Source organism: Mobula birostris, chromosome 15 (assembly GCF_030028105.1).
Source record: "Mobula birostris isolate sMobBir1 chromosome 15, sMobBir1.hap1, whole genome shotgun sequence".
NCBI classification, from domain to species: Eukaryota; Metazoa; Chordata; class Chondrichthyes; order Myliobatiformes; family Myliobatidae; genus Mobula; species Mobula birostris.
In genome coordinates this window covers 51,520,788-51,541,762 of record NC_092384.1, presented here as the reverse complement: position 1 = coordinate 51,541,762, position 20,975 = coordinate 51,520,788, and the positions used below count along the sequence as shown (strand labels likewise).

Sequence of the window (20,975 nt, the reverse complement as noted above, 5' to 3'; positions counted from 1 at the left end):
TCTAGAACAAATTAGAAGTGTTATTTTTGACCCATCTATTAAATTTGATGAGACTTGGAGACCATTTATTCAATACTTCCACATGATGTAATTTGACCCTTGCCAATCTATTTTGTGATTTCAATATTTGGGGAGAGGAGTGGAAGTGGCGACACTATTGGTTCTATCTGAGGTATCATAATAGCCTTTTCCTTTCTTTGTTTTTTCCTTAGTTTGGGTAGATTAGTTTTTTTTAGGGGATTTTTTTTCCTTTTTCTGTTTTTTTTAATGATATTTTATATTTTATGTATACTCCTTATATATTTTGTTGTTAATCTGTGTGATTTTGGGATGTTTCTAACTATGTGTTACCTGACTGTAAACTTCAATGATTATTATCAATTAATATAATCCCAATTACTCTGTACTTACTTTTTGTAATGTGTTTGTTGTTGAAACTAGTAAACAGATTGAAAAAGAAAAAGAAAGAAAGAAAAGTTAATCGTGCTTATTCACTCTCTCACCACGAATCTTCCAACAAATTTAGAGAATTTTAGGGAGAGACGATTGGTGGTATTTTTCCAGTGCCTGTCATTATCCAAGTCTCAAAAGAATATAGGAGGCAGGGATCATTGCTGCCTGCTTTGTGCTAGTTCTGGTCCTGATCTTCAAACATTCTTTTCCTCAGTCATCCAAAGGCTACACTAGCACACTGAAGGTAGTTAGTTACTGCCTGTTACGCTACTGCCGTTTCGTGCTGCAATGAAGGTCCTCCGTCTCTGGCGGCGTTCAGGGTTTCCTTCATCATCTTAGTAGATTCCTCTCAGTTTTCACTACTGGCATTCATGTAGGTCCAGGTGGAGACTCAGGAAAACCGTCGCACTCAGATGCAGAAGGATTTTTCGTTGCTGTTTCTGTAACAATTTTGTTTGACTAGTCAGGGCTGTTAGCCCTGAACTGAACCACTGAACCTGGAGGACCAGTGGACCACTCTCAGTCTGGCTTCTACCCTTTGACTTGTTTGGCTTGGGTGACCCTACTAAGAGCCAAAGCATGAAGTCTTGACTCCAGCCAACATGGCTCTCCAGGCCATTGAGGCATGCAAGCCTCCAAACCCAACACTAAGGTTGTCCACTTGGAGGAGCACATTGAAGGTGGTGGTGAATTTCAGCATCAATGTCTGCATTTGCTGATTATAAATGTAAGCTGCTTTTAATTGATCTGCAGTAATTAATCACATCGTTTCTTATGTTTTTGTGATTTGCTTAGTTAGCATACCATGCCTGGGTAACAAATGCAAAACTGGCCTTAAAGAAAAGACAGGAGCATAAAGAGCAACTTCGGAGTTTTAAACGGGATGCTGAGATACGCAGGCGATCGCAAAGAGCAGGTGAGAGTGTCTTGTGATAATTGAATATCATTGCAATACTTGACATCCCTTTCTAAGCAAGCTGACTTGGAGTGGTGATATTGCTGATGGCTGGCAGGCCACAGCAGTTAAGCCAAGATCAATGGCCTGTATTGTTTAATCTGAGAATTTTCACCTTTTCTTTACACAACCATAGCTGCATTAAAGGTAGCACAACAGCGGTTATTCATGGCACTGGACCAGCCTGTTTTCATGTTTGTATTGGGGATCAGTTTATTCATTTAGCAGTTTTATGTCACATTTCAGGAAATATTTATAATTAGCTTGGCAGCAGATTGTACTGTACAGGATATAGAACTCTAGTACAGCACAGGCCTTTCGGCCTTCAATTTTGTGCCTTTTAGCCTATTCCAAGATCAATCTAATGCTTCTGTCCCACATAGCTCTCCATTTTTCTTTCAACTATGTGCCTATTTAAAAGTCTCTTAAATCTCCCTAAATTATCCACCTTACCGCGGCGGTGCTTGTATGCACACGCCACTCCCTGTATATTGTATCTTTAATTCGATGAACTTTTGCTTATCTTAATTTATATCACTGGCGTAAGTAAAGAAGCTAGTGTGTTAAAGGATAGCTAATGCTTAATATTTTGAATAATAGAAGATAAATACCTCCCAAACTTAAGTATTTTTGAACGTTTTAAATCTTCTGTTGCTGTTCTGTTCTGTTTGTTTTCTTATTTACTCGAGTTTGTAGATAGGCAGAGTAAAATTATACAGCAGACTGTGAATTTGCATCCCTTCACAGATGTATTGTTTTTCAATTTGAATTCAGTACCCCCTGCAGGTAGAATTTAGAAACTCCACCCCACAGATATATAAATGGAATGGAGATTGTTATCTGAAGGTGAGAACAGTCCTTCCTGAAACAAGACTTCCATTATGTGAATTGATGTTTGTACCAAACTGAAATGTTAACAGTACTAACTTGGACCCATTGCATGAAAAAACCCAGAGTATTACTGAACTGAGGTCAGGAAGGTTAATAGTTCCTGCTATCATACCAAATAAGTTTTCATTTTTCAGGTTATAAAACTTTGATAGGAGTCTTAAAAGATGTTTTCTGTAAAATAATACAAAAACGTTGGGTATGCTTATGAAACCCCCTTTTATCGGGCATCTCTGGAGATGCGGCTCGTTGGCCCCTCGCGAGCAGCTGCTGGGCTCAGTGGTGGGCAAAGCACCTTTCCCAGACTCTCCATTCCAGGGTCAGCATGATTTGGGTCCCACCAAAACCTGGAAGTCAGGATGTCTCGCCCACCTGAACCCCGATCTGTGTGAATACTGTGTAACTACTGGCCCCCGTGCAATTTGCTGTCGGCGAGAAATAACAGATCATACACTGCATACCATTATAAAGAAAGGATATTTATGAATGTTCACTTAACCAAACTGTTACTAAAGGAAGAAAGGAAAAAAAACAAAAGGGCCCATTATAACTAAAGCAGTCAAATGTGCACATAGTTGGAGCTCAAATCTTCCAAAAGCTGATGTGTCCAATGTACTCACGCCGCCAACTCCTATTCAACGTACTCTGGTAGAACTTCTCCTCTTGGACTCCATCGAATCGTGCATTCCCGTTGGATTGAATCCTACGGCTGGTTCTCTTTCTCTCGAGCTTCTTCTCTCTCCATCTTCCGCCAAAAAGACCTCGACCCACCCCAGTGTCCGTCACAAAAATCTCTCTGCCCAGTGTTCTCTAGAACCTTCTCCCAATTCCACCATTCGGATTGGATGAACGACATTCCCAAGCTGAACATCACAACCTCTTATCTTTACCGGTAATCCAAACATTGCCAGCAGAGCACACTACATCCACAGAAAGCCACTAAGTGAAATGTATTACAGCATTAGCAGAAAAATTTTAACCAGGGCATTACACTTACTCCTACCAGGAGCAGGAGCAGGAGCTGGGGCATTTCAAGAAGAAACCTCGAAGGATGAAGTGATGGAGGAAGAAGGAGGTGAAGAAGAAGAAGAAGAGAAAGAAGAAAAAGAAGAAGAAATGCCATGCAAGTAGAAATTAGAAATTTCACAAAGCTTGGAGTTTATACTTTATAAGATCTCCCTTTCTGAGGCCCAAATAGGGTAATTAGAGGTGATGCTCAAATTATATTATTTTTTTGTCATTAATTCTACTAATTTTCATCATGTTCTTGTACTAGAAGAAGCAACTGTTAATGACTAGTATGGCTGGACTCCTAAATCTCATATTTCACTGCAATCCTTCCTGATCCTTTGCCGTTTAGATGACAATCTATCTGCCACTTAACATTTTGTCAAATGTATTGTTTTACCTTTTACATAATAATCTATCTATTTCTTTAATTTTCGACATGATTTTCCTGTACCTACCTTTTTGCGTAATCTGCAAGTCATGATGCAGAAACCTATCCTCTGTTTGCAGATCCAGTTCCTTTCTAAGAGTAAACTGCAGGTTACTGCCAGCTATTCTGCCATCCCCTTTTGTCTGACCTTCTACCCACTACCTGCAAAGCAGTTTCCTCTCTGTGCATTACCCTGCACAACATTAAGCTCATGTTACATGAGGCACAGTGAAAATATGCCTGAAAATTGTCGTAAGCCATCATAAATCCGGCTTCTCTAAGTGATTGTCAGCTGGAGTATTGTCTTCATTTCTGGGAACAATACTGTAGAAAGGATCAGAAACAAGAGAAAATCTGCAGACACTGGAAATCCGAGCAACACACACAAAATGCTGGAAGAACTCATGAGATATGGAATATGTGGCAGAGGTAGTATCAAATTGCAGAAATATTTTGGACAATTCCTGGTGGCAAAACAGTGTTCAGGGTTGTAGGGAAAGAGCAGGAGTGGGAATCAACTTGATAGTTCTGCCACAGAGCTGGTACAGGTAAGGCAGGTTAAATGGCGTCTCTCTTTGCTGTTTTGGTGGGTACAGTACTTCATGCTGGAATGTGTCACTGAATCTAATGATAATCTGCTTCTTTGTCTTTCAGCTAAGAGCAATTTTATTCAGCGTCTAATGTATATTCTAAGATTTCTCTGGGTCCTATTCCTGGCCATAGTTGATGGATTGACAAAATGGCTAAACACCCTCGCAAAGCAATATCTTGATACTTACACTGTTCTGTGGATAGAACGATACCTACTGACCCAGAAACTTGCTCGAGTAAGGACTTGAATAATTTTCCTTTGAAAAAGACATATTCATAAGTACTTCTCTTAAAATCAAGCATTTTCAAAGAATCCCATTCGAAATGTAAAGTCTTAATCTAGTAGTGTGAGCAAATGGTCATACTGCCTCCTAAACTGATCTTTTAATTGACTCTAGGTATGTGAATCAACAGTATTTTGTGTAATAGTTTAATCAAGTTGAATTTGAAGACTATTATGTGAATTTTATCATTGCCCCAATACAAAAAACAACATTATTATGCATAATATATGTTTGATGGTGCTCCTTGCATTTCCCTAATGTTTCTAAGGCATGGTGTTGTTTGTATTGTTGCCTCTTCAGGGTGAGGGAGAGCAGGAGGCTCTGAGTGATCTTTATGAAATGTTGGAAGACCCTGATCAACCACAGATGCAGAACAAGGACCCTAAAGGAACAGCAGACGAGAGTGGTCCGCAGCTCGGCACTGCATCAAGGCAGGTGCATAAATACATTTTCATAGGCATATTACCCAGATTTTAGTGATGTATAGTTTCTACCTTTATGAGAGATGTGATTTTAAGAAAGGTAAAGGTCCTTGGTGGGGATAGTGTGATCCAGAGAGATATGCTCTACAATCCTCCAGAGAAGGGTTTAATGGCCTAGATTCACCTTCTGTACATAACCATTTTCTGGCACCATGACTTTGGATTGAATAATATCCCCAATACCAGACAACATTAGGGAAAGGAAAACAGTTGTGATGGTTCTTGAGGCAGGGTAGCCTAGTCTGGATGAACCAAACTTCCTGTGGATCCTTTAGGGCAACAAGAAAGCATTCTAAAACAGTGGGGCAAACAACCTTCCCTTCTATTTGTGCCCCACTTCCTAAAGGCCTTATTCTTGTGGATTTTAAGTTTTTAGAGATTGTTTACCTGAGGTTAAAGTTGCTACTTGGACCCTGAGGACATAATTATTCAGCCTATGTTAAGCAGGATTGAGTGACCTTTAGACAGGACCCTCTTCATTTGGTAAATTTGAAATCCATGTATGTTTTACAGTATTGGAAGTGTAAGTCATATCGGAACATTTTAATATCTGCCAAGTTGGAAGTTGGGGTAGTGGTTCATAGAGAAGCTGGATAAAAAGAGAAAAGGATTTGCAGGGCTTTGAGGAAAGGACGATGGAGTGGGACAGGTTGCATTGATCTTGCATGGAGCTGGTATGGACTAGATGGGTCAAATAACCTCCTTCGATGCTGTGACCTGTCTATGATTCCACAAAGTAAACACAGCCAGTATTAGTCAAGGGCCATCTAGGTGTATGTCAACCATTCCTGAAAATAAGACCATAAAGTATAGGAGCAGAATGGGCCATTTGGCCCATTGATCCATTTCCTTCTCAGCCCTAATCTCCTGCCTTCTCCCTATAACCATGCCCCGACTAATCAAGAATCTATAAACTTCTGCCTTAAATATACCCAATGACTTGGCCTCCATAGCTGCCTGTGGCAATGAATTCCACAGATTCACCACCCTCTAGCTAAAGAAATTCATCCTTATCTCCATTCTAAATGGATGTCCCTCTATTCTGAGGCTGTGTGCTCTGGTCCTAGACTCCCCACCACTGGAAACATCTTCTGCACATCCACTCTATAGATGCCTTTCAATATTTCATAGGTTTCAATGAGAACCCCCCTCATCCTCTGAATTCCAGTGAGTACAGACCCAGAGCCATCAATAGGTCATCACATGGTAACCCTAAAATAAAGGGAAAAAATTGCAGATGCTGGATCAACCTGAAAGGTTAACTGTGTTCCCTTTTCACAGGTACTTTCTGACCTGCTTTGTTTCCAGCATTTGTTTTTAATTGAAATTGTCAATTGGTTTGCTGTGGCTGGTTTGAGTAAGGTTCATTAATTGACAGCTGTATTGTTGTGGTACTGAGGTTTTCAGAGTGTCAAGATGCTTCCCCTCTTATAGAGGTGGATTTAAACCTTTGCACAACTTTCTAAGGAAATACATTAACTGCCGATCAATCTCTGAAGTGAGGAGGACTGAGCCATTTTGAACTAATCACCAGAGTTGTCAAGCTGTGACCAGCAGACAAGTAGTGGCAGCTCACAGATATTGAACCGGAACAACTGGCAGTGTTCAGTGTGCAACATGAGGTTGTTCAGACCATTGTATCTATAAACCCCCTTTGCACTGTCCTAAGTGCTGCAGCAGCCTTCCTGTAAGATGGTCATTAAACCTGTTTACACTGCTGTAGCTGTGACTTAACAGGTGCTTTAAAAGCCCTAATACTTTATATTTTATTGTCACCAAACAATTGGTACTGGAACGTACAATCATCACAGCGATATTTGATTATGCGCTTCACACTCCCTGGATTACAAATATTAAATATTAAAAATAGTTAAAATTAGTAAATATTAAAAATTTAAATTATAAATCATAAATAGAAAATAGAAAAATGGGAAGTAAGGTAGTGCAAAAAAACCGAAATGCATGTGTGGATATTTGGAGAGTACGGCCCAGATCTGGGTCAGCAGTCTTATCACAGCTGGAAAGAAGCTGTTCCCAAATCTGGCTGTATATGTCCTCCGTGCTGCCTCTGTGGTTTAGCCAGTGACAAAAACTGTCCCATATTCCCAGCTGCCTATCCGGCTACCTTTGCAAGTAGTCTGTAAAGGTTTAGAGCTAATTTTGAAGCAATTTAGATTTCTCAACCATTGTCTTTTGCATCGAACAGTACAACACTGGAGCAGGTCCTTCACACTACAATGTTCTGCTAAACCAATTAAGTTAGTAATCGAATGTGTAACAAAACTAATCTCTTCAGCCTATGTAATGCCCATATCCTTCCATTTTCTTCACATTCACGTGCTTATCTAAGCGTCTCTTAAAAGTCTCTAATGTTTCTGCCTCTAGCACCACCCCAAGCAACACATTCCAGGCATCCACCACTCTGTAAAAAAAAACACTTGCCCCTCACATCTCCTTTGAAATACCCAGTCTCACCTTAAATGCCCTCTGGTATTAGGCATTTCAACCCTGGGGAAAAGATAGTGTCCATCTACTCTATTTATGCCTCTCATGATCTTATAAACCTTTATCAGATCTCCCCTCAGCATCCACTGCTCCAGAGAAAACAACCCGTTTGTCCAACCTCTCATGGCAACAGGTGTCCTCTAATCCAGGCAACATCTCTGCATCCTCTCCAAAGCTTCGACATCCTACTGATAATTTTATTTCAGAGATGCAGCATGGAATAGGCGTTTCTGCCCTTCAAGCCGCATTGCCCAGCAGCCCTGATAACCCCAAGTTTAACTCTAACCTAATCACAGGACAGTTTACAATGACCAGTTAACCTACTTACCCATACACCTTTGGACTGTGGGAGGAGACCTTGGCACCCACATCCTCCACATCCAAGCATATGTTCACCCCCTTTATCCCTGAGTAGTCCTATCCTCTTCCCTAGCTGTCCTCTTATTCCTGATGTAAGTATGGAATGCCTTGGGATACTCCTAATCCTATGTGCCAAGGACTTTTCATGGCTCCTGCAGGCTTTATTAATTCCCTTCTTGATGTCTTTTCTGGCTTCTTTACAATCTTCAAGAGCTCTACGTGATTCTAGCTTCCAAAGCTTTACAAACTTCTCTTCCTTCTTGACTATATTCATCACCTCCCTTGACATCCAAAGTTCTCTTACCTTGTCATCCTTGTCCTTCTTTCTGACTGGACCATACCTGTCCCGTACTCTGTGAGGTTGATCTTTAAACACCTTCCATATGTTGGATATGGACTTGCCCAAAAGCAGCTGTTCCCAATTAACTCTCCCTAGCTCCTGCCTAATGTTCTCATAATTTGTCCGGCTCCAATTGAATACTCTCCTGCAATTCCATACTTATCTGTATAACTGTGTTAAAACTTAAGGAGTTGTGGTCACTGTTCACCCACTGGAAGGTCAGTCACCTGGCCAGGCTCATTACCCGACACCAGTCCAGTACACCCCCTCTTCTTGATGGATTATCTACATGATGATTTAAGAAGCCCTCCTGGATGCACCTAACAAATTCTGCCCCATCTAAACCACTTGCACTTACAAGGTCCCAGTTTATATTAGTGAAACACTCTGGTTTCCTCGGCTGTGTAAGCCTAGGGAAAACAATCTCCGGCCATGCTAAACATGGGAGACTGCAGCTCAAGTCCACCCCAAAACCCTCTGTGTGTGTGGATGCTGCGTGATTCGTTATCCTGTTACAAGTAAATGCCATGTACACCACATACAATTCAAAGATTTAGCTTTATAATTCTTAATTTGACTAAAGGGTCAGTAAAGAAAGAACAAAACAAAGAAAAGGACCCATTTTAACGAAACAGTCTGATGTGCACAAGTTGGAGCTCACGGTTCCTCCTTTGTCGATCCTCCTTCAATCTCACCCCAGGCTTCATCGAATCACGGTCCCGCTCCAAGTCGAATCCTACGACCTCTCCTCTCCAACGTCTTCTCTCTTCATCTCCTGAACAAAAGGTCCCAAGCTCCACCTTAGTGTCCCTCACCAGAGAAGCCTCCTCTTAATCTGGCCATCCTGCACACAATTCTCCTATCTCTGATCTTCAACAGTAACCCAAGCAAGCAGCTTGCAGAGAACAGCACAAAAACCAAATACAGAACAGCATAACAGTAAAAAAAATAACCAAGGTATTACGTTAGGGAAATTGAGGCCTCCATGACAACCCTATTGTTTTATACCTCGCCTTAACCTGCCTGCATATCTGTTCCTCAATGTTTCAGAGGCTGTTTGGAGGTGGTCAGAGTGATTGCACATTTCCTATTTTTGACTTCTGCCCATATAGACTTAGTGGAGGACCCTCCATTATGCCCCCTCTGAGTACAGCTGTGATATTGTCCCTAATTGATAGTGCAACCTCTTTTACCTCCCTCACTAGCTTTTCTAAAACATCAAAACCTTGGGATGTTCAGCACCCATTCTGTCCCCCTCTCAACCAAGTCCCTGTAATGGCCACAACATCATAATTTCATGTACTGTCCATGCTCTTAAGTTTATCATCCTTACCCATAATCCAAGCATTAAAATACAGACTTGTCAAACTATCCATCCCATCAGATCTATTATTTTGCTCCTGCCTGTTTTTATTGGCCCTGACATCCACCTTCCTTCCCATCCTCCACTTTCTGACTTGATGCACTGGTTCCCATCCCCTGCCAAACTTGTTTAAACCCTCCCGAGTTGCATTAGCAAACCATCCAGCCAGGATATTGGTTCCTCTCCAGTTTAGGTGCAACATGTCCCTCTTGTACAGGTCACCTCTGCCTCAGAAGAAGTTCCAGTTATCCAAGAACCAGAAACCCAGCCCCCAGCACCACTTCCTCAGCTACTTATTCATCCGTACTCTTCCTGCCCTGACTAGCATGTGGCACTAGGAGTAATCCAGAGATTACTACCTTGGAGGTCCTGTTCTTCAGCCTCATCTCTAACTCCCTATATTTACTGCACACGACCTCTTCCCCTTTTCTACCTGAGTCACTGGTGCCAATGTACACCACAAGCTCTGGCTGCTCACTCTCCCAAATGAGAGCATTTGGCAGCCGCTCTGAGACATCTTTGAACCTAGCACCTAGGAGGCAACCCACCATCCTGGCGTCTCTTTCACGATGACAGAATCTCCTATCTGTCCCCCTAACTATTGAGTACCCCATCACTATTGCTCTGCCTGACCTGCGGAGCCTCAAAGCTGGCTAGAGTGTCACTGGCCTGGCTGCTGCCGCTGTGCCCTGATAATTCATCCCCCTCCAGCAGTATCCACAGGGGTATACTTGTCGTTATGGGGAATGGCCACAGGGGAACCCTGCACTGCCTGATAACTCCCATTACTTCTCCTGGTGGTCACCCATCTATTATCAGACCTGCACTCTGGGTGTGACCACCTCAGTAATAGTCTCATCTGTTACCTCTTCAGCCTCCCTGATGGTACTGAGTGCATCCGATTCCAGCTCCAGTTCCTTGACTTTGTCAGTCAACAGCTGAAGTAAGGTTCACGTCCCGCAGATGCAGTTATCAGGGAGACCAATAGATACACTACATTGCACTGCCCTAACTACCATCCCGCCTACACTTGTTATATTTAGCTTTGGCTCTAACTTCTTAAGCGTCTGTTCTACAATCAACTAAATGATTCCAAATGACTCAACACCGTCAGCCTCCATCTGTTCTCATCAAAACATGTTGAGCTAAAGCCTCCCACTTTAACCCTGGCCCACCTACACAATGGCCACTCTGCTAAAACCTCACTTATTTTTATTGGCCCTTGCTAAGTTACTAATAACCCAAGCAATCTCCCACTCGGCAGACAAGTCCCGACAGGCTCTGGTTGCTTTTTAAACCTGGCGCATAAAGTCCACAAGGAGCTAACTCCAACTCACTCTGTCATCTCCTGCTTGACAGACTGGTCCCAACAGGTCCCAGCTGCTTTTAAAACCTGACGCGTGAAGTCCACAAGGAACTGTCTGTATGTGATCTCCCTGTTGGCAGATGTGTTCCAACAGACCCCGGTCGCTTTTAAAACCTGGCACGTAAAGCTCACAAGGAATTGTCTCCAATTCACTCCTCAATCTCCCACTTGACTGACCAAACTTCCCCACTTTTGTTGGGAAAGTGAGAGGAATCATAGAAGTGTTTAATGTTATGGCATGGGAGGAGCTCATTCAGTCTGTAAAGGCTCCGAGGAAAGACATCTGGTCTATCCTATTCCCTACTCTTTCCCCACGGCCCTCTAAAGTCCTTGTTCAATTCACCCTGCAGAGAGCAGGTTCCAGTTCATCATTAATTCTTTGGTTAAAAAGTGTGTTTTCCTGCATTCCACTCTATTTTTTGCTCAGAATTTTGAATTTGTATGACAGCAATGGTAACTAACGAATTGAGCCAGTCAGAGGACTGTGGTGGATGGGATTTGGTCAGCACTCACTCCACCACCCCCATTCAAGTTAGAACACAGACCATCCTGGTGCAGAGGGACCAGAAGTTCATCACAAGAGATGATAAGAAAATCAGCTGTTTTTAAAAAAAATCTGTTTACGCACTCTGTTTATGCCATGTGCCTTTCTAATTCAGTAGTTCGGACAAAGAATTCTCGATGACCTCTGACGAGAGGAAAACGGTTCCTGAGTACAGCAGGATCACAGAAACTGAAGAGCAAAGTTTGCCTGAAGACGCACTGAAATCAGCTGGATCTGTCACGGTCTCAGAGGAGACGACTGTCTATCCCATTGCCCGCTGTAGGACTGCCAGTGAGCTGCTTTCAAGCAGGTATGTAATCAGAAAGATGCTTGCTTTGGAAATTGATCCAATTTGTAACCTTACAGACGTATGACCAAAACTGCAACATGTTCCTTGCTTTTCAGATGCTCTGTTTTAAACTTGGTGACATTTCCCTCTCAGTAGTTCCATTTGCAAAGATTCAAATTGCATTTATATTTGTGTTCTGATGAAGGGTCCCAGCCTGAAACGCTGAATGTTTCTTCCCCCTCTTAGATGCTTCTCCCTCTCCTTGCTGAGTTCCTCCTGCATTTTGTGTGTACTGTTCCCATTTCTGTTTTGTCCTGTCTTAGAAAACATCTAATGAAAGATGGTGAATTACAGATTAGAGATTACGTAACCATTTTTTGTTTCTTTTAGAAAAAGATTGGGTTGTAGTTCATATGTCACTCTCCAACAGATGCCATAGCATCTGCCATGCACCTGGCCCTGACACATACGTCAGGAAGCTGTTTCTAGATTTCATTGCCGTCCCACAGATCTTGGTGAACAAGCTTCTACTCCTCAATCTACATATGCCACTATGTCGGACTCCCTAACCAACAGACCTGACATAGTCAGGATGTACAACCACTCCTCTCTCTCCATTATTCTTAACACGAGTGCCCCCCCTCCACCCCAGGGCTGGGTGCTGAGCCCATTGCTGTACACTCTGCTCTTACAAGATTGCACAACCAAATACCCAAGTAACCACATCGTCAAGTTCGCCAATGACACAACAGTGGTGGGGCTCATCACCAACAACGATGAAACGGACTACAAAAAGTACAAAAAGGAGGTGGAAGAGCTCAAGACCTGGTGCCAGGCTAATAAGCTCTTCCTTAATGTCAACTAGACAAAAGAGATGGTTATTGACTTAAGGAGAACTTGCACCATTCACACCCCTTTTACATTGGCGACATGGTGGAAACTGCAAGCAGTTTCAAACTCCTTGAAGTGCATATCATACACAGCCTCTCATGGTTGCAGAACACAGTCCTACACAGTCGACAAAGCTCACTGTTACGTGCCAGCAGCAATAGACCACAGACACAGATTTTTAATGTTAAACAGCTATATTTTCAATTTTATAGTCAATTAAAACAATTACTCCCCTAACCAAAATTAACAGTGCAATGCATCTTAGCTTACAAACTGTGGAGGTCTGGAAACAGTTCTTCCCAAGTCTTACTCAGCCCAAAATATAGACAATTTAAACAGAGTCCTAGGATGGCAATCCAGAAGGTTCTGAGATCCACGGGAACAGGTACAGGTGTCTTTGAGGAGGGGTTCATAAATCCACATTATGATGACACAAGTTGACAGACACGGAAGATTCCAGAAGTCAAGTGGTCGTCCTTAAATATTAGAGTCCACGCAGGGATAACAAGGTGACGCCTAAGTTCCAAAATCCACGTAGGGATATCACAAGGTGATAGTCATGGAATATTCCTTAAGACAAGTGGTTGCCACGTAACACACGCTATACGTATGTATAGGTTAACAAAAAGTGGTCGCCACAGAATACTCCAGAAATCCAAGTATGGATCATACAAAGTGACAGTCACGTATCCAATACGCACTGTGTGCTGCAAATTATCACAATATTCCGCCACGGAGAAATATTGGGACCACCCACGGCTGTAGTGAACTCTTCGACTCACTCAACTCCATTCGCTCCCTCGCTGGTAGCTCACAGTCCATTAAGTCGTTTAACTGACCAATTTTTCCAGAAACTTCTTGAATCGAATAGAAAAAGCCTCCATGCATTTGTTATAATGACGTCATCCACCCGCCTCGTCCAGGCGCGCCTAAGTGACGCTTACGGTTAATAAAAGAAAAACGTTGACATGTAACATCACCAATACCTCTTCTTCCTGCGGAGGCTGAAGAAAGTTGGACTTCGTACAACCATACTCATCTGCTCTGCGGCAGACAGGAAGACTCTGCAACGGGTAGTCAAAGCTGCCCAATACATCACTGGCACCAGCCTACCTACCATCAAGGACTCACTTATATATAGAAATGTGCCAGAAAAGCACCAGGACATCATGAAGGATCCTACACACCCTGCTTATGGACTGTTAGTCCCACTCACATCAGGGAGGAGGCTATGTAGCATCCACCAGACTCAAAATCACTTACTTGTCCAAAGCAGTAAGACTAATCAACACCTCCACCCACTAACTCCACCACTACTTTATTATTTCCTGTCAGTCACCTTACGTACAGCCTAGTGTCACTTTATGAACCTACAATCAATCTGTCTATATAAGCTATTTTTATATTTATATTTATTGTGTCTTTATTAATATTATTACTGTGTTCTTTATCTTTTGTGTTTCTTTTGTGCTACACTGGATCCAGAGTAACAATTATTTTGTTCTCCCTACAGTTGTGTACATTAAACAGTGTTGAATCTTGAATCTTGATTTAGTTTTGCATTTAGACTAGTCTTAGGATTTCATGGAATAACAATCAATTTCTCTTCTCAACCATATATCACTATGATTTATCCTGTGAAAATAAACAACAAATTGCAAAAACAAGGAATTTCTGACAAAAATAATGTATTACTCAATAACAAATACCCAAGTGGACTAATTCAGTTTCACTAAATTAAATATAGTACATTAAAAATGACATGAGTTCTTGTAAAAATGATACAAGTTCATGTGTAAAATTGAGATAGGACAGGATGGATGTTACTGGATGAGCTTTTGATTAGATGATGATGTATGACTTTTATAAGTGTAACCTTTTAGCATTAATGCCTTTTTTTTTAATTTTAAGCCATTACTATATTGAAGAATTGGAAGAGTCAGAGAAGTTCTACGAATCCCAGAATCGACTTTTGAAACTGGTGTTTGCAGTGTATTATGTCATTGCTGCTAAATCTGAACTGACCTGTTACTTCATCATTATCTTGAACAACATGACCTCTGCCTCTGTGATCACACTTTTTCTTCCGATCCTTATGTTCCTCTGGGCTATGCTCTCTATTCCCAGACCTAGTAAGCGATTTTGGATGTTAGCAATCATCTACACTGAGGTGAGCAGTGATAGCTTTGCATGTTTATCATTCTACTAATGTATGTGTCATGGAGTTTTATAATTGTACTTTTCATTGTTAAGGAGTGACTTTCATAATATTCCTTTGTGTTATGTTATGATAAGCAACACACAGAACTATGAAGTAGGGAGTTGGGCAAAGCAGGATTTTCATCAATTGAGAATAGCATCAATTTGCATTGACTTGGTGACGGACTCACAAAATGGTAAATTCCTACCTGACTCTGGATGACTGCAGCTGACACTTAGCAATGTAAGATAACACCAAAAAGTTTTTAAATTCAGTTGGAGGTAAAAGGCACAATTTTGTCACTTGAAGAGGAACAGTGGTATTTCTAGTCCCAAAGCTGACTGGCCGAAACAACTGATATTTTTTTGTGGGATGATATGTGCAAATGAATTATTAGGGTTCCCTGCAGCACTGACAAAACTTTCAAAGTATTTCACTGGCTTCAAAATGCTATTCTGTTTGGATTTGCTTATTGATCTGTGGTATTTAGCTGCTTTTCATTTTATTCAGTATCAAGAATATTAATAATTTTTATTCAAACATAAATATCAAAGTTTGTTGAACATGCCTTTGTTGGACTTTACAGATGATGGTGGTCATTAAATACTTATTCCAGTTTGGGTTCTTCCCTTGGAACAGCCACTATATCACTGCATTTTATGAAGGCAAGCCTTTTTTTCCACCACGAATCCTCGGCTTGGAGAAGACAGAGAGTTATGTTAAATATGATCTGATTCAGCTCCTGGCACTTCTATTCCATCAATCACTGCTGAAGGTTGGACATATTAACTTTCAACATTACTGATAAAACAGCTGTTTGTACAGAGATAGGAAATTTAACAGCTGCACAAAACGTGCTTTTAAAATAGGCTGCTTTAGCGTAACACACAGTTGGGAATCCACTGGAGTTTGATAATCCTGTTTAGAGTGGTGAGTGGAAGTTAAATTATCAACATCGAGCAAAAAACCTGCTATAAATCTGATGAAGTGTGACCATATCAAATAAACAGAAAACAAGCTCCTAATGCAGGGGTTCCCAACCTTTTTATGGCATGGTCCAACACCATTAAGCGAGGCATCCGTGAACCCCAGGCTGGGAACCCGTGCTAATGGTTTTCATTGAGTCCTCTACCAGTAATAGACATTTCAAAAATTGAAATAGGCTTGACTTAGGAATGTTCAGCAGGTGCCTGTAGCTTCCCAGTTTTGTAAAAATACACTCTTGGGAGTTAATATTGGATGTGCTTTGGCATCATTCTCCAACTTTAAGCCAAACCACATATACCAGTTCAAAAATATTTACAGCATTTCATCAAAGAGAGTGGAAGTGAACTGTTGGGACACAGTGTGCACAGTTGTTGACCTGGTTTGTGCCGTCTGCCTGCAGCTGAACGTAGAAGTAATCATGCTGGAGTGGGAGTCTGGGGCCGAGAACTGGAGGTGCCCTGTCCCGGGTTGGAGGCCTGTCTGTTTGTGTGAGGGGTGGCTGGGGGGAAGGAAAGGGGCTTGTTTTGCTGTTATTGTTCTGCTGAACATTGTGGACACGTTATGTTGGCGCTGGAATGTGTGGCGACACTTGCGTGTCCTTGGCTGTGTTGGTGTTAATGCAAACAGCACATTACAGTGTATATTTCAATGTACATGTGATAAACACTGTAAATAAATCAGAATCTGAATGTAGACCACTGTTACATTGCTAATATGCATTACCTTAAGAAAGGCATTGATTTCTCTACCACCTGTAAACGTGGCGCTTCTCTACACCTTTCTAACATCTAGCGATATGGACTATGGGATGATCAGGAGGATCAAAAGAAAAAGGGTAATGTGAAAGAAAAGGTAGTCCTGCAAAAATCACAAGCTGAAACCTCTGATGATGAAGCTGCAGCTGCAGATGCAGATGACCAAATTTCAGTTTTGGAACCAGAGAAGAAAGTAAAGAAGACCAGATTCCGTGTCAGGAGGAGAAAGCAAACCGAAGGTAAGAGTAACACTGCATAATAAAAAAAACTTGGCTCACCGTTTAGTGATGTTTTGAATTCCAGGATGCATATCTGAGCTAATTCAGTAACATTGTGCAGCATTTTAAAAGAGTAAACATCACATATGTTACACAGCATACTTATTCCCTGAAGTCCTCTGAGTTCTGTAAATCTAGATGCATCACTAGCTTTTGTCTTGATGTTTTGATATGTTTGGTTTTTTCTTTCTTATTATTTCTGGGATTCAACACATTGCTTCACAATTCCTGAGTGCTTTGAGACAGTCATAATATCTCATTATGCTTGTTTCAAAACCTAAACAAAAATGGTTTAATTGATGATACCAATTACATGATTTTTTTTTGTCTCTGGCTGTGATCTCCTATTGGTACTAGTTATTGGACTGGAATACAGGTTTCCCCCGCTATCCGAAGGTACAGCATTCCTATGAAACAGTTCGTAAGCCGGAATGTCGTAAAGTGAATAAGTAATTACCATTTATTAATATGGGAAAAATTTTTGAACATTCTCAGTCCCAAAAAATAACCTACAAAATCATGCCAAATAACACATAAAACCTAAAATAACAGTAACATATAGTAAAAGCAGGAATGATATGATAAATACACAGACTATATAAAGTAGAAATACTTTTCTGCAGCACTGTCTAGTGCAGCGAAAATATCACAGCAGCACTCTCGGCGGAAGCGCTCTCTGCAGAAACACTCTCTCCAGTAACCCTTAAGCTATGAAGCTGCCAAATCATACCAAATAACACATAAGAATACACAGCCTATATAAAGTAGAAATCATGTATGTACAGTGTAGTTTCACTTACCGGAATCGGGAGGACTCCAGTAAATCGCAGTTTCGTCACAGTTAAACGCTTATACGAATAACCACCTTCACTAATTATTTTCTTCAGTTCTGCTGGGAACTCTTCAGCAGCTTCAGTATCAGCCGAAGCGCTCTCTCCGGTAAACGTTAAACTATGAAGCTGTCCTCACCCCACCTCCCCCCCCAACCACTTCACTTTCAATCATTAGCACCAGGTTCCTCCAAGTTCTCCAGGTACCTGAACCAATGTAGAATCTCTCACATCGATCTCACTGTTTAAACCCCATGTTAACTGTTATCATGTCAACTTCAGTGTCCCTACTGGTCCAGGCCTTGAGATCAATCTCTCCCACTAATAGTCACCTATCACCCTTTAACCTGACTTATCTCAGCCATCAATCTACCACATTTTCCCCCCCTCCTTCACCTTTGCTGTCTACTTGATTACAGACCAACCCTACCCAGGGCCCTGTTTGGGCTTATAAACACAGACAATCCAACCAGCTATTCCGGTTCAAGTTTAATTGTCATTCAACCATACATGAATACAGCCAAGCAAAGTGGTGTTACTACGAGGCCAGGGTGCAAATCATAGACAGCACAAGACATACATGGCACATATGAGACAGCAGCAAAGTATAGTCACACAAAAAAAAATATAGTCCAAGTCCCTGAGTCCAATAATGTTGCAGCAGTCTGTGTTGAACACAATACATCTTGTCCTCTGCTGAGCAAACACTATGGACTTTGTGCAGATCTTACTGCTGCCTGCGTCAGAGAAACATCGGAGTGGGCGCGTGCAGGAGGTGCGCAGTCTATCAGCAGGCAGTTATTTTATTTGCATGTCTTGAAAATGCAAAGACTCTGTTGGACGTTGTTAATGTGGAATGCTGCAAGTCTGATTCACTGGTTTATTGGCATATGGTGGAGGAGCTGCGTGGCCTCAGACACTATGAGGATTAGGACTCAAGCCGTGGCACCGCCTGCTTGCAGCCATCCAGGAGAGAGGCGTCGGAGTCCATCCGCTCCATTGAGTGCGGGAAGCGGTGTGGCACAACGTGCATGCTGGGATTGGTGCTGTCCTCTAGCTCCTTCAGTTTCTCTGCAATTGAGCAACTCGCCCTGCTGTTCTTTAAGGTCTTCATGTCCAGCATGGTCTTATGATCGTAAAAAATAAGTTTAAACAAGACAATAACTTGCTAGTCCTATAGAAGCCACTGTCTCCGAGTGCACCACCATTTTACAGAAAGATTTTGTTTATTTATGATCTGTTCGCAATAATTGTTTCCAAGTTCAGTAAATACTTCTGTTTTAAACTGCACTGTGCTGCCGGTCAATGAAACTATAAAAATCAATGCTATAGTTGGTTCCTGGAGTGTAAGTTTATTAGATGGGATCATGAAATTACAATTCACAATGAGTTAACTTGTAAGTTGTAGTTGAAATAATATGATTAATAAATAGAAAAATTATTCTTATAGTGAAGGAAAATTTATCTCGAAAGCCTAAGAAGAAACATACCAAAAAGGAAAAGGCAAGCAAGAAACTAATTGCTTTTTGGATGAAGATGAAGAATCTTCTCTACAATGTGTAAGTGAACCCAGGATGTGCTTTGTTGCCAGTAGAATTAACCAAGTCCATATACAGTTAATAATGTGGGAATGAAATACTTTTTAGCTGAATAAGTTTATAATTAAATCAACAGTATCTTTTTTTCATTTAAATATAATTCAGTTACTACATCTTTTTTTTGTATTTGGATTAAATTCTGTGTGGAACAAAACTGGATAATCAGATGGATTAAAGATTGTCTATTTTATCCAATACCCCAAGGTTGGTGCAAGTAAATTACAGATTGTGGTACAGCCCTTAGTTATCTGTACAAGTTTGGGTAGCGTACTTTATTACCTTCTGAGCATTGGTCTGGCTGTGTTCTGAATGTACTCAGAGTCCCATGTGCGAGAGCACGTAAAGTGCAGGAAAATGACACATTCACATCCCACCTGCCGTATATGTCGATGAATTTTAGCAGCTTGAGCTGGGTATTGGGGGTGAGCAATGGGTGTAGCTGCATTCTGAATGTACTTTTGCACCCATGGCCTTGTGTGCATTCTGCTGCAGTCATTGTGGAACTGGCACGCCCTTGAGTTAGCTTGGAATGTATTCATAGACACTGATTAGTAACAGACAATGTGAACCAACGTGAAAAGACCAAACTTACTGCAAGAGAATAAACAAGAAAACTATTCTCTTCATCCTTCATCAGCTTGTTAGAGTGTAGGAAAGGAATAATTGAAGTAAATAGAATTCATTATCTGCCATTTGAAACCTTTATATGCACATGTATTTGTTTTAAAGGATTTCTGGTAGACAGGAACTCAATGGCAAAGTGGTCTCTAGTTTTCTGGAGAATGGTCTTGACCCGAAACATCGACTCTTTACTCATTTCCATAGGTGCTGACCTGCTGAGTTCCTCCAGCATTTTGTGTATGTTGTCTACTTTTCTGATGACTGCCTTTCCTTATGGGAGCACGCCATCTATCTGTGGCTGCCTTCATCTGGGATACCTGGTAACGACACCGACCTAGCTTATTATTTCCATGCAGTCATGTTTGAATGCAGCCAGATCTGTTTATTTGTATAATCGCGACTATTCCAAACCACCGTCTTCTAGCCAAGCTCTTCACCTCGGTTTGCCTGTATGCTTCACTGCTGTAACGAGAGGCTTTGCTTTAATGTGTTCTCAGGGTGAAGAGCATTTGCGGACCTCTGAACAACTATTTCTGCAGCATTCTCCATACAAAGTACCGCGCAGCAACCGATGTTTATGCACTCATATTTTTGGCTGACATGATAGATTTTGTGATTATCATCTTTGGGTTCTGGGCATTTGGGGTAAGTTTCTGGCATTTTGAGTATTAGCAGACACATTGATATTTTTTAAGATGTCATAAGACAATCAGAAAAAGGAGCAGAATTAGGCCATTCGGCCCATTGCGTCTGCCCCACCATTTGATCGTGGCTGATTTATTTCCTTTCCAGCCTAATTTTCCTGCATTTTCCCATAACCTTTCATGCCCTGACTTATCAAGAATCTATTCTCTTCCACCTCCTTCTCATCTGTTTTAGCTCATCACATGATCGTGATTCAGGTTTGAACCTCAGCCGCAGGTGTCACGTATGAGTTGACAACCAGGAGCTTGACTG

At 41.4% G+C, this 20,975-nt stretch overlaps 1 protein-coding gene across 5 annotated transcripts in view; it reads left to right on the top strand.

Moving 5' to 3' along the window:
- piezo1 (piezo type mechanosensitive ion channel component 1 (Er blood group)) overlaps positions 1–20,975 on the top strand; it is a 311,742-nt gene that overhangs the window by 270,580 nt on the left and 20,187 nt on the right. For 4 of the 5 annotated variants that reach the window (XM_072279777.1, XM_072279778.1, XM_072279775.1 and 1 more), the window contains 10 exons: positions 1,249–1,369; positions 3,303–3,419; positions 4,389–4,561; positions 4,910–5,040; positions 11,685–11,879; positions 14,661–14,919; positions 15,536–15,724; positions 16,729–16,930; positions 19,250–19,358; positions 20,516–20,663. In XM_072279777.1, the coding sequence (XP_072135878.1) occupies positions 1,249–1,369; positions 3,303–3,419; positions 4,389–4,561; positions 4,910–5,040; positions 11,685–11,879; positions 14,661–14,919; positions 15,536–15,724; positions 16,729–16,930; positions 19,250–19,358; positions 20,516–20,663 (1,644 nt within the window). The remainder of the gene's footprint in view (positions 1–1,248; positions 1,370–3,302; positions 3,420–4,388; positions 4,562–4,909; positions 5,041–11,684; positions 11,880–14,660; positions 14,920–15,535; positions 15,725–16,728; positions 16,931–19,249; positions 19,359–20,515; positions 20,664–20,975) is intronic. The other variant, XM_072279776.1, reaches the window with a different exon arrangement.